The sequence below is a fragment of the Manacus candei genome, unplaced genomic scaffold, assembly GCF_025592945.1.
Source record: "Manacus candei isolate 608988 ecotype Guabito, Panama unplaced genomic scaffold, ASM2559294v1 h1tg000050l, whole genome shotgun sequence".
Lineage (NCBI taxonomy): Eukaryota > Metazoa > Chordata > Aves > Passeriformes > Pipridae > Manacus > Manacus candei.
Window position 1 is genome coordinate 36,316,834 of NW_026138098.1, and position 13,809 is coordinate 36,330,642.

Sequence of the window (13,809 nt, forward strand, 5' to 3'; positions counted from 1 at the left end):
ACCATTCCCCCTTGTCCTGTCTCTCCAGGTCCATACCCAAAGTCCCTCCCAGCTCTCTTGGAGCCCCTTTAGGGACTGGAAGGGGCTCAGCAGGGAAGGATGAGAGGGGAGTAGAAATCCTGAATTGAATGTGGACTAGAGTTAGACTGTAAGTTATATATGGAAAGTAATTTGAGCCTTCAGGAAAACTGGTGAATTATTCCTTACAGGGAAGAAGGGAAAGAAGGGAAAGAAGGAAAAGGGTTTGTTTCGGTGGATCAGCCATGGGTGGGAGGGAGGCATCAGCAGCAACTTTGGAGTTAAGGCTGCACTGGGTTTTTCACTTATAGAGGGATTAAATTTCTTCCATTTCACAGTTGGGTGATTGAATTTCATCTCCAAATGTGACACAACTGCTGCTCGGGGGTCAGCTGGACGCGCTGTGCGGTTTTTGGGTGCCGTGCTCACCAATTTTCACAGGGAAAACAATTAATATTTACTCCTCTTTGAAATATGAGCCTCCCCCTCTGCTCCCTCCCCTCTCCCTGCTGTTTAAACAATCACATACACCAGCATTTCCAAACTCTGGAGCTATTCCCATCACATCCCAGCCTGGGAAGGTTTTTGGGTGAATGGGAAGAAGCTTCTTTATCTGGCAACACCTTTTCCAGCTCTGCCAAGGCAATGTGACAGTGGGGAGATGATGCTCTCCCAAGTCCTCCTTCTGGGCCCAAATCTTTCCCTCCCAAACCTTCCCTGGGTTCCAGCACCATCCATATACTTGTCCTTCATCTCTCACTGGCTCTGCATTTCCATCTTTCCTTTCCCTTATCAATGCTTGGACATAAAAGCGAGGTCTGAGCCAGCTCCTGGTGGAGCTCATGGGAGTTGCTGAGGTACAACCAAGGACAACTGGACTGGCAGGGGAGCTGGAAAAAGCCACAAATGATCCCACAACTATTTCCAGCAGTTCCAAAAAGCAGTAGTTCCCTACAGTAGAAGAATCACTGAGTTTTATTTATAACACGTCTGACAGTTCAAGTGATTCTCTGTTATTTAAGTCAGCAGATGAGAGCAGGACAGAAACAGCCCATCTTCCAGTGGTGTAATCCTTACAAAGCTATTTGGATAAATCCTCAGGGCAGCTCAGAAATGTGTTGGACAACAAATTTACAGAGCCAGGGATGCACAGAACTGGTTTAATGCCGCCGTTGCCTTGACGTCCCCTGCAAAGTTCGCTGAGTTTGATGCTCCCAAGCCTGTGCTACCCCAAGCTCCAAGCCTTGGGATCAGCAAAGGATTCCCAGTGCTTCCTGAAGAAAGCATTTCCATAAATGCCAAAGGAATGGTTGGTATTTCTAATGCACAAACCATCAGGTGCTCCCACCACGTACAGCGGGAATGGCCACTTCCATCACCACAACTGGAACGGGGCTCATTATTGTCTGAGAGCTTTCTGCTGCATCTGTATTTCCTCAGGCCAGCCCTAATCCCCTGGAACCCATGCAGGCAGGCATTAGAACAGCAGCCTGATTTTTGTTCACCCTCTGACACCTGACACGGGCCATTATTGCATCAAAAGCCCAGCTTAGCAAGGGGACAGCGTAGAGATTATTGCCTAAATAAGACAGACCTGGCTTTAAAAGCTAACTTAATAGATATCCCTTGTGAGCACCACAGTGCACCTTCTCAAGAGGAAAGTCTGCCAGCAGACACCATTTCCCCTTCAAAAAACACAGTGCTAAATGTAGCAGCCTCAGTTACCTTTATTTAGGGACATCACCCTGCAGGTTCCCTTGGTGGGCTCCTGCATTTTCCATTGATTCCTGAGCTGATTTTCTAATTCTATTTATTACAGCAGCCAGGAAAATCAGAGAGGCAAACCTGGAGCCAAATTACCAGTGGCTTCAGGATGAAATTGCAGGTTATTTAAGGCTAAACTCTGTGACAATTCTCCAGCATAAAGAAAAACAGCTCTTACATATTAGAGGCCAAATAATGCCACCTAAAATCTCAGTTTTTCTGGATGTTTAAACTCACACAGACTGAACAGGTATCGATGATCAGTTGTTATTTCTCCACAGCAAGGAGAAGAATGACTTTAATTATTTACACAGCTTCAAAGAAATTATTGCAACCCCATTTCCCCCCCTTTTTTTTTGCACATCCCAGGAGATTTCCCCCCAGTCTGGCACCAAAAACAGCCAAGGCAAAAGCTGGTTCCCATATGGCCCCTGATTCAGAAAAGAATGGACACCAAGGGAGATGGAGCCCATCATCACAGGTTCCAGGCTGCCCTGATGCCATGATCCAGAAAATATTCTCTCTTGCAGGAAAAAAAAAATAAAAATGACTAATCTGGTCACGTTCCACTCCTTGGTAAATTATTTCAGCCAGAGTTTTCCAAAGTTCCAGCCCAGCATGGAGTCAGACCTTCACTAAATCATTCTCTTTAATTGGGAGTTTCCATTTTTGGAACCCTTAACTCGGCCAACTTCCCTTTTGGCAGGGGTTGAAATCTCCCTTGGCTTTCCTTATCTGTATTTCTAAAGGAAAACAAGCTGAAGAAACACAAAGCCCCTTTTCCCGGTGCCCGGGGCTGTTTATTATCCACACAAACCCCACGGGCTGGCTGGATGTCAAACCCCCTGGCTCCCAGAGTCCTGCAGGCACAACATCTGCACACAGAGCTTTCCCATTCCACCAGGACAGGAGTTTGCAGGGAGATGAGCTGGTCTCACCCATTTATGGAGCTGAAGGGCCAACCCAGCCTTAAATAAGTTTCTGGAGGTGCCACCCCCCTGTGACCGGATCACTGCCAACCACCCTCTGGCAAAAGCTGCCATCAGATCCCCAGCAAAGAAAGAGCAGTTTTTATACACAAGGTGCATCAAAATATCTCTTTGTCCAGACAAGGGCTGTGTTTCTGAGGGGAATCCCCTGCCAGGTCCTGCTCACACCTCTGAGTGGCACAGGAGTGAGAGAGCTGAGGGTCCTTCAGGTGATGCTTCAGCAGCTGAATTCCTTCCCCAGGCACTGCTTAATATTGAGTCCAAGGAACCAGAATTGAATTATTCCAAAAGGAAAACCCCCTGAAATGCAAATAGTCTGTATGGCAGGTCCTTGGCACCTTAGCACCTTCTCTACACATCCATCCCTCTGGATCTGTGCTGCCTCCTAACACTTGGGCCTGTCCATGGGTGACAAGCTTTCAACTCCCAGGGACAACTTCAAATAAGTTAAAAACAAGTCTCAAAGACAACCAAAGGAGAGGCTGTGTAAGGAGGAGACACAAACCTGCTCCATGAACCAGCAGTGGCCCTCCAGGAAACATCTCAGAGAAGCCACACTGAAGGGACACTGAAACAAATACCTTTTCTTGTAAACATCCTGGTATGGCAGAAACTAAACAGAGTGGTGAATTTTATCTTTAAAGCCAGGGTAGAAGGAGAAAAACTATCTATAAAGAATGCATATAAAATGGGAAAATATTAATAACCACCCAAATTAGGTCAATGAACTGCTGGGAGGCTTTGCTATGAATGGAGTGAGAGGGGGTGTAAAGTGAAAAAAGGGACAACTCAGGCCACTGAAACAAAAGGTTTGGACAGAATCATAGAGTCATTAAGGTTGGAAAAGATCATCAAGTGCAACTGCTAAATGAAGGTGTTAATTAAAACACAGCTCCAGGGAGGTGAAGGGCATCCAGGGAAGGAGCTGCCAGGAAGGGGAAAGGCATTGGGTACCTACACAAAGGTCCCTGCCCTCCTTCAGTCCTGTGAAAAGAAGCCAACACAAGACGTATTCCCCCAGGGCTGCAAGGCAGCTGGAATGGGGAGAAAACCAAGGAAAAAGTGCGACCAAAATAGTCTGGACCTGCAGAGAGCCTGGAGCAACAGCACGAAGGCACCGGAGTCCAGGCTGCAATAGCAGATTCATTTCAAGCCCTGCTGCCACAGGAGACAATTCCAGAATCCTGGATGTGATGGGAGCAAAGGAGCACAGGGACACTGGTTATGGAAGCAGACAGGCCCTGCTGAGATGGGCAAAGCCCAGGCAGTGCCACCTCTCCCAGCTTGGTGGGCAGGGACACCTCGGTGCTGTCGCTGTGTCACGGGAGACGCTTCCCTGCTCCAGCCATTCCATGGAAAGGTGGCACCAAGCTGGAGGGAAACCTCTCCAATGACTTTGTTAAATTAGTGCCCAGGATTAACCTCAGGAGTCTCTGGATGGGGAATGGGCCAGCAGGAGGGATTAGTGTGCCTGGAGAGAAGGGTGTTCGCTGAAACCTCACCTCATTTGGCACCAACAGCAGGAGAAACCACCCACCTGCTTCCTCCTGGATTTATGGAAGTGCCACAGTGGCTCCATCTGGAAGTGATCTACACTTAGATATGTGTCCTGATAACTTAGGGATCTCCTTCATGCCCTAAATACCAACGGGGTTGGGCCTGGCACTGCTCCTCTGGACTCCTGTTTTCTCAGACTCTGACACACCTTTGCCTCTCCATTCCACCTTTCCTCTGGTGTAAAGGATGTAACTACAACATTCATTAGTCAATGAATTTATTAACTCATCTGAATACATCAGAGGAGTAGAATATTATAATTAATGTTATAGTCTGTATAATCCTATAATTAAAATTATAGGCCATAATTAAAATTATAGTCTCACAGGTGACATGTCACTGATTGCTGATTTAAGAGAGTGAGCACAAAGGATGGACATGAAGGAGAACTGCCCCTCCCAAGCTTGCAAAAACCAGGAAAGTAGCTCCAAAGTAAGCATCAGTTGGGTAGTAAGGTATTAGTGGGGAAGAAGTAAATCAGTTGTGGTGCTGGGGGAAGCTCATGTCATAAAGACAATCCCTGTGAGCAGGAGGATAAACCAGGGTTTGTTCACTTGCTTTCCTAGACAGAGGTGTCTCCTTGAGGGAAGGCCAAAGCCCTCGAAGAACAACTTCCTTCCAGACTGGCTTGGCAGGGACTCCTGGTCCCCTTCCCACTGGAGCTGGGCATTCCAGGTGCCTGTGCAAGCCAAGAGCCAGGGATCTAGGACACGATCCAAAGTGTCCATGCAGAACAGGGAGACACCATCCATGCAGGTGTCAGGACTACAACCCTCCCAGCCCTGGTCCCTCTGGGACTCCCAGTGAGTGGGGCAGGAAGCCCCTCTGCTCAGCTCAGCTCTTTTTGATCAGCATTTTCTCTGCCTTCAGGAGCCGAGTGGAATTTGCTCTCCCTTCAAACCATGTCCAAGGGTGGGAAGAGGCAGCTCAGTGGTCCACAGATCATTCCCCAGCTCCTAGGAGCACCCTGACCATTCCTCAAGGCTTAGCTGGGAAAACACCAGGTCACCAAGAGATAAACTCAATAAATAGTTCAACTCTGTCAGACATGGAGGACTGATGGACACATGGAAAGAGCTTCTGAGCCTGGAGCTCCTGCCTGACATCCCCTCAGGCATGTCCTACCAGCTCTGTGACCCCAGGGGCACATTCCAGCGTGGAAAGAGGCAAACCCCCCCAGTGCCACCAATTTGGGAGGTATTTACAGTCGTGGGATGGTTTGGGGTGGGAGGGACCTTAAAGATCATTTAGTTCCAACCCACTTGCCACGGGCAGGGACACCTTCCCCGAGATGAGTCCTGTTCAGCCTGGCCTTGATCACCCTGATCCACTCGATCCACAGGGGACACAGAAAATTCCTGCCCATTCCAAAGCCTTCTGCCCCCCAGCACATGAGCTCTGACCAGGAGACAGGAGCTCCAAGGGTGCAAAAAGAGGGACAAACCCGTGGGATTGGTGTAAAACCTCCCCAAAGCCAAATACACTTCACTGGCCAAGTCATTCCCTACCACAAACTCCCCCTTGGAAAAAAGAAGCTCTCCAAGGACAATTAGCTGCAGCTAATTAACAGCTGCTTGAAAAGGAATCCAGGTTAAAGTTTCTGCCAAGGAGACTTTTCTCCTTAACTCCTGAGCGACCAAACTTCCTGGAATGGCTCCCAAGGCCTCTTATTGTCACTCTCCAAGTAACTTTGCCATTTTTCCCTCTTCTATCCATCTTTTTGCAGGCATGGTTTGCTTTCAAGGAGCCCAGCAAAGGTGAATATGGTATTTTATAAGTAAATGCCACATTTTTCAAGGGCATTCCTTGCTTTGATGTTTCTCCAGGCAGCAAACACTGGTGCCTTCAGCTTTGTCCAAGGCAAAATGTCAACGTGTGAAGGGCAATAATGCCACTGTCACCTACCTGGAGTGACAGGGCTCAAGCAAAGGCCTCTGGCTTTTAAGAAAAGCTGTATCAAAATTAATCTATTCCACCATCACCAGGAACCCTTGGCTTTGCCCTTGCATTGGGATGAAATACTTGGCATTAGAAGAAAAGGAATAAAAGCTCAGAGATGTGAAGGTCAGCCCAGGGGTTCCCCAAATGAAGAGTTTATTCAAAACAGGTCCTCAGCTGCAGTGTCCCCCCAGCACACAGGGGATCCTGACACAAAGTGATCCCTAAAAACTCACAAAACAATCCTCAAAAAACCTCCCATACCATCTGCACCCCCAACATTCCCGGGATAGCAAACAACTCCGTGATAATTAATAATAGAGCTTAAAATCCCCAGCTTCACTGCCAAGGTTTTCTTCCCTTTGCTTCTGATGGAAATCAATCAAACCCAAATAGCAACACTCAAAAAATAATATCAAAGGATAACAGCACGTGCCTGGAATACTTGGGACCATCTCCCTGAAGCTGTTAAAGTTGATTTTCCAGCCCTTTTTAAAATGTTTTGTAGAAGCTGCTCCTGGTATTAAAATGCCATGATTTCAGCTATATATAAAAATACACATAATAATATATATTTATCAGTAATATCTAACAGCCAGTTTTCTGCTGCTATAGCACTGTCCATTTGACTTGGCATTCTGGGCCCAAAATCCCTGGTTTTTGGGATGGCAGAGGAAGGAAGTTGATAAAGGAGTTTTAGGGAACTTAACCTTTTTTACAGAACTTCTTTTTAAGAGGGAATCTTACACATTTGATCTGGGGCAGGGAAATCCTGTTGCAAACTAAACTTCAACCCTGCATTCTAGCACCTTAAAATACATTTAATATCATTAAAAACGCATTTCAAACATCACTCAAAGATGATAAAAAAAGAAGCTTGTGGGTATTTTGCAGAATTAGCAGGTTTTGCTCAAGAAACTCAGTTTCTTGAGATGGATATTTAGTTTCTGAAAGGAACAGAGAGGTATTTTTAATCAATTAGGGCTTCTCACTTTCTCTTCATAGGAGTACCTTTGGTACAGACTATTACAGTCCTCTCTGGTTTAATGAGAAGTTACTGTGTAAACTTAGGAGCAGGCTTAAATTTAGGCAGCTGTAGATCACTGATGAACAGTCACGCTCTCCCTTCCCTAAAAAATCCCAATAAAAGCCAATAATTGCATAGGAGGAAAAGCAAAGAAATGTTGTACAGAGCAGATTTAATTTCCTTTTTAGCAACTCCTGCCTTTGAATCCTATCTGGCTCATGTTCAGCATCTCTCTAATCAGAACTCTCCTCTAATTCCTCTTCCAGGGTTTGATCATTGGGAGGGAATCAGAGTTCAGACCTCACGAAGCTTCCAGATTAAAATCCAACCGTAGGTCAAGGATGAATGAAAATTGGTTTTTTAAAAACTATTTTAAACTCACAATACACTCCAGCCCCCATTTCCCACCCTTGGCCTCAAACCACCTTTAGACTCCGTGAAGGTATCTGAGGAAGGGCAGAGCTCTCTGAAGAAACCCATTATCCTCAACGACCATTTCCTCCACTGCAATCCCAAGAGCTGGAGTTTCTCACCTTACAAGAGTTCAAGAGACTTTTTTGGGAGACCCAGCACTTCTGAGGACTCAAATGCTGTGATTAAGAAGGACCTTGGGGCCGCCTGGCTTTGGGCACTGACCCGAGGAGACTCACCTCCACATTCACAATAATTCTCTCCTTTTTAAGCACTTATACATATTGTGTGGAGAAAAAGGAGGTGGGTTTTTTTCAATTACAATGATGTACCATCAATAAAAATGAGTTTAAGATTTTCTGCTGAACACAGGGAGCAGACACTTACTTTGCTTTTGCTTCTGCATCTTCATAGGCTTTGTTGGAAACGTCATCCAGGCCGCCGATGAGATGCTTGAAGGAGCTGTAAAAACAAAGGGGCACTTTTAGGGGAAGAACTGTAGAATCCCTAAGCCTGGAAAGGATTTTGGGATCAGCAAGTCCAACCACTAACCCAGCACTGCCACTACCCCATGTCTGAAGTGCCACAAAAGCCCCCGTGGCTCTTTGGCAGCAACCAGGGGCTGCATCTCGATGCCCACGACCAACCAAACCAGGGCCAGGGCTGGGAAACGGGGCCTCAGAGATGCTGGAGGTGCAATAACCAAGACCAAGAAGATCCAAACTTATTCCTCCAGCCCCCTGAAATGACTGCTGGAGGTTTTCCACCCTCCAGGAGCAGTTCCAGAGCGAGTGTGTGGACGTGGCTGGTGGTGGCACCTCAGCCCCGATCCCTGTCCTCCCACCAGGATCCCCAGAAATCCCCCTGCTTCCAAAGTGAGGGAGAATCTTTATTTCTGCCTCTGTCTCATCTTTAAGAGAAACACTCCCCCAAAAACACATCGAAGGGTTCAAACTGAAAGAGGGGAAATTTAGGTTTGGGAATATTGGGAAGGGATTGTTCCCTGGGAGGGTGGGGAGGCCCTGGCCCAGGTTGCCCAGAGAAGCTGTGGCTGCCCCTGGATCCCTGGGAGTGTCCAAGGTCAGGTTGGACAACCTGGGCTAGTGGAAGGTGTCCCTGCCCATGGCAGGGGTGGAAGGAAACAAGCTTTGAGGTCCTTTCCACCCCAAGCCAGTGTGTGATTCCATGATTCTAAAAAATCCAACTGTTATGTCCTTGGTGGTGATACCAAACAGTGCCCCAGGCAAACAAAAAACTAGAAATTAATTATTTTTAATGATTCTAAGAACTGATATCAGTGGATACCTAGAATGAAAATACTCCAGGTGAAAAGCTCATTCCCTACTATACATTTCCAATATTCCCAGCCTGTCTGTCACAGACCAGTTTTCCTTTTAACCAAGGAAGAAAGCAGCCCTTGCCAAAGGAGAAAAGAGTCAGGCTAATTTGAAAGGATGAACTGCTGCAAACTACAGCCTCTTGACTGAGCTGTGCCTTAAGGTCACGGCCTCACAAAGAAAAACCCTGCAGTCCCTCCAGCCTTATGTTCCTCACACCCCTGAGGCACCAAACACAGAGCAGAAGAGCAGAAATGGCTGTTAAGTTGAAAACAAATTAACTGAAAAGCTGGAAAAAGTGAAAAAAAAATTAAAATGACCATTTAGGGCCACATTTTTGAATTTAGGAACAATATTTAACATGGAAATATTCACCATGAGGAGCTGCAGGATGAAAGAGAATTGATGCTGTTGAGCAGGTGAGGGAAATCCAGGGCAGGCTGAGCCAGGGGCAGCTGGGAAAGGCAATATCCTGTGGGACAGGAGGTCAGCCAGGATGGCTTCATGTTCCCTTCATGTCCCAGCCACACTGTGCCCAGGGAGATTAAACCTGCTGACAGGCTTAAGTGGGTACTTAAGTGTCCTGCAGCATCAGGAGATGGTTGATCCCATGGAAGGCACTCCGTGTGCACGCAGGGAACAGGGACAGGACTCCCAGGAGAACCAGAGGGGGGGAAATCATCTTGCTTTAAAAACAGCAGCTGGGAAAAGCCACATTTTACCCATAGGAAGCAAGAGATGATGGTTGGGAGAGGGATTTACAGTGAGTTGGATCTAGAGCTGCTGCAAAGGGGCCTTCCTGAGTAATTCCCCCTCACACTCCTGTGCCAGGTGCTCTGGGATGGCCCTGCTGGAGCAGGGAGGTGGTACCAGGTGCTCCACTGTGGGCCCTTCCAACCTGACCCATTCCAGGATTTTCTGCTTCCTGTAACTCAGGAAAAATCCCCCCCAGCTTTCCACTTTGTTTGATGGTTACATTTTGAAGGACATAATCGAGGAAATCATTTCTGTGGCGTCCAGGAAAGCAACGGGAATTCATCACTGAGGAAGAGAAGGCAAAGCCCCCTTTGCTCTTGCAGGGAAGTTGCTTTGGGGTTTTTAACAAGGCTGGTTACTATTAATATGAACATTTTTAATATTAAGATGTGTGAATCTCCAGAGCATCTTTTCAACCCCAAATTCTCCTTGCCCAGCAGTGAAAATATGAACGAATCAGCTCATCCAACACCTCAAGGTTTCTCTTCCCTGTGCCAGGGATGTGCCAGAGGTTGAAGCCAAACCCTTGCAAGGCAACAGTGAAAGCAAAGCAAGATATGGGTGTTAATGCTCAATTAAAAACCAGATATTCAGACAATTAATTAACATAATCCTCCTGGATCACCATAAGACATGATCTAGGGCTTAAAATGTAATTTGGGCTTGGTTTGCTTTGGAAGATGTGGCAGGGTTAAACAACCCTGTGTTTTGTTTTTTTTTTATTGGCAGTGCAAATAAATCTTTCTCTAGTGAAACAGAAGAAAAAGTCACTGCAAGGACTAACAGGTTTATCTGATATCCTTAAGTTTTTATTAAAAAAGTTAAGCAAGACTTAGGCCTGGGCAAGGCATTGAAGCTCACTCTGTTATTGCTGTTGAAGTGTCAGCTCAGCCACAACCTCCTCAAGGAGTCAATCAGAAAACTGCCCTGTTTTTTTTTTCCCCTCACAGCCTTTTCTCTTCATTTTTTTTCCTATTCTCTCCTCACAACCAATTTTCTCCATGGATAAACTTCGCTCCAACTGGGAGAAACACTAAAGCAGCAAAACCTAAAATCCCCAGTGGAAGAGTCTGGCTCAGCTTGTGGAGGGTCAGTCATGCTCAGATAACACTTTATTTTATTTTTCTCCAACTTCCACTGCCAAGAGGGTTGATCCAGGAACCTTTCCTGACACCTCAGAGCTATCCCTGACAAAAAGGCTTTTAAAACCAGACAAAAACCCACAAAATGCAAAGCGGAAAAATCCCAAAATAGCTGAAATATTTGAAATGCTGCCTTAAATAAAAAAAAAAAAAAGTATCATCTTGATATGTGTAACTGAAGGAGACAACAAGCTGGAAAAAACAGCATTTAGCATTAAATATCTGCAAATATCAGGTACTTTTGCAGCACTCTGTGCCTTGAGTTTTACTGGCTCTGATCCACCAGATTTGCATGAGGCAATTTTGTTCTCCCAGCACCCACGACGTTGACACTTGGTAAATCTCAGAGCCCCAGAAAACATTGTTAGCATCATAAATAAATTATGGAGAGGGGGGGGAAAAATCACATATAAATAAAAGATGAACCTGAATCAACTTAAGTATAAATATTCCTACAGTTCAGGAGGAGCTCTGAATGTTTTCTGAGACTTTTTGAGTTTCAAGAAGTGGGTGTGAAAATAAAAGAGAAGGATAAAGTTGCACCAACTTCTCAGGGTGTCAGTGATGATCCAAATGTTGGGAATGAGTTTGGAATCTTTTCCTCCTGCTTTCTCTCCCCACAAAGGAGCTGCAAGTGAAGTGTGTCTGTGTGCCTTTAATCTGATTTACACAACAGGTGCTCAAGGTGTGTCTCCAAAATTTTTATCAAAAGGCCTTTTATCCAATTTCCTAGAGGAGCAATCCATCAAATCCAGCAGATGGGCACTGCCACCTTTCCCCCCATCAGCCCAACTGGGCTCCTGCAACAAAACTAATGACCCCTCCAGGGAGCCTGAACATTCACCAAGATGAGCCACGACAAGGCCAAGCTTGAAACAATTTGGAGGCAACATCCTGGGGCATCTCCCAGGATTAGTTTCTTCCCAGAGGATGAATTACTGCAGTGGCACAATAGGAAATACTTCATTAGCAACAGGCTTGATTTCAGTTCATGTAGGGTCAAAGGCAAGCCCTAAACACAGAAAGTCCAGGAAATGTAAAAAAAATAAAAATAAAAATAAGGAATTAAAAATGAATAAAAGACATCTGACAGCTGCTATAAAATATTAATATGTTTACCCAGATCAGGAGAAAAGGGGTTTTTTATCTGGCTCCCCAAGTATCCAAAGGCTTCTCCAAATTCCTTCAAATGGTTTGTCCGATTTTTCTGACAATTCCCACGAACACTATGTGGATTTGGCTGAACTTCCCAAGGCAATTCCACGAGCCCCCAGTCTGTGCTCCACGGCTGGCAGGAAGAACATCCTCCCTCCACACAGCCTGGCTACACCCACCTGGTCTCCCTGGAAAGCCTGAGCATGGAGAGGACACCAGGTGGGCACCAGAATCCCTTAGCAGAGCTGTCATCCTCAGTCCATCAGCCTTGGCACCATCCCCTTTTATTTTCCCAAATGGATAAAGGAACCTGCTCTTCCAGGGCGAAACTTTTGATTATAACACAAAATTCCCTGGAAGTTTTGCCTTCTGATTATTCAGTTCTTTCTTTCAGACACACCTGACCAAGTAGGGCTACACTAGGGGTTTTTTTGGGTTTTCTGGCATGATGCCAACTCTTAAAGTTCTCTTAAATGCTGCAGCAAATGTTCTGTTTGTTGTCAGTCTTCCTTGGGTGACCAAAATGAGCCCAGTGGGAATTGCAGAATCCCAGAATGGTCTGGGTTGGAAGGGACCTTAAAAGAGCAGCTTGTTCCAACCCCTGCCATGGGCAGGGACACCTTCCACTAGCCCAGGGTGTTCCAACCTGGCCTTGGACACTTCCAGGGATGGGGCAGCCAGGACAAAGACAGGTGGGAACAAAGGAGCTTAATTCCATGGGACACATCAAATGCTTCCTCACTGCAGGTTGTTTTATTTGTTAGACCTCAATTCTGCTGGTTTCTACCCCAGAAAAGAAGTTGGAAATCCACTGTTTCAAGGCATGTCTGCCCAGATTTGCAAGAAATGACTCCACTGCTTTTTTGGGCATCTTTGGGGTGCTTTTGTGGCTGTAACAGCCCTCTTGTTTCACAAGGAAATTAAAAAGCGAGGCAGCACCAACATGGTGAGAGTCTGGTAATTAAAGACTATTTCACTTTCCTCCTGGTACTTCCTTCTCCCACTGCTTCACCCCTGGAACCATTTTAGACCTATTTTCAATTTCAGAGATGCTTTTTAGAGGAAACATTTCCTCTTTCCATGCTCAAGCAGTGTCCCATCTCCAACTCAGCTCTCCCAGAGTTCTCCTGGCAGCCTGGCTCATCCTTAGGAAGAAACTTTCCCACACTATTTACTCTCAAACTACAAACCCTCCAGCCACTAAACCAGCCCTAAAATTGCTCATAAAATTGCCAGATCCAGAGAGCAGCCTTATGTCTGTCCTAGGAACAACTTGCTGTGACACCAAGGTGTGATTGTGGAATTTTGGATGTCTTGGGAAGACTTTTACAAGGAGGTTGGAAGAGCTTCCCTCGCTGCCAAGGTGATGTTGGTGGGTAACAAGAACCCCAGTCAGTGAGACTGAAACACTCCAGTTTCTCAGGAAGGAAATGGTATTTTCCCATCATTTGTGTTTTGAAATGGCAACATCACTGTTGCTGAGACATTTCAGAGCAGGACACCCACAGAGCATGAAAATTGCTGTCAGTAGTTACATCTGATTAAGCAAAGAGCTTGGCTTGGAACAGAAAATATTTGGCAGCCTTAATGACACATCACCCCTCAGCCTGAGCATCTCCCATGACCACAACAACCCAAACTGGGGAATATTTGGTGTGTCTGGACAGAAAGAAATGATATTTTCCCTCATCAACAGAATTTCCCAGCTTTTCTCC

General features: G+C 46.0%; 1 protein-coding gene across 4 annotated transcripts in view; it reads right to left on the reverse strand.

Annotated features, from left to right (window-relative positions):
* PRKG1 (protein kinase cGMP-dependent 1) overlaps positions 1 to 13,809 on the reverse strand; it is a 377,420-nt gene that overhangs the window by 46,716 nt on the left and 316,895 nt on the right. For all 4 annotated transcript variants that reach the window (XM_051799629.1, XM_051799628.1, XM_051799630.1 and 1 more), the window contains one exon: positions 8,092 to 8,166. In XM_051799629.1, the coding sequence (XP_051655589.1) occupies positions 8,092 to 8,166 (75 nt within the window). The remainder of the gene's footprint in view (positions 1 to 8,091; positions 8,167 to 13,809) is intronic.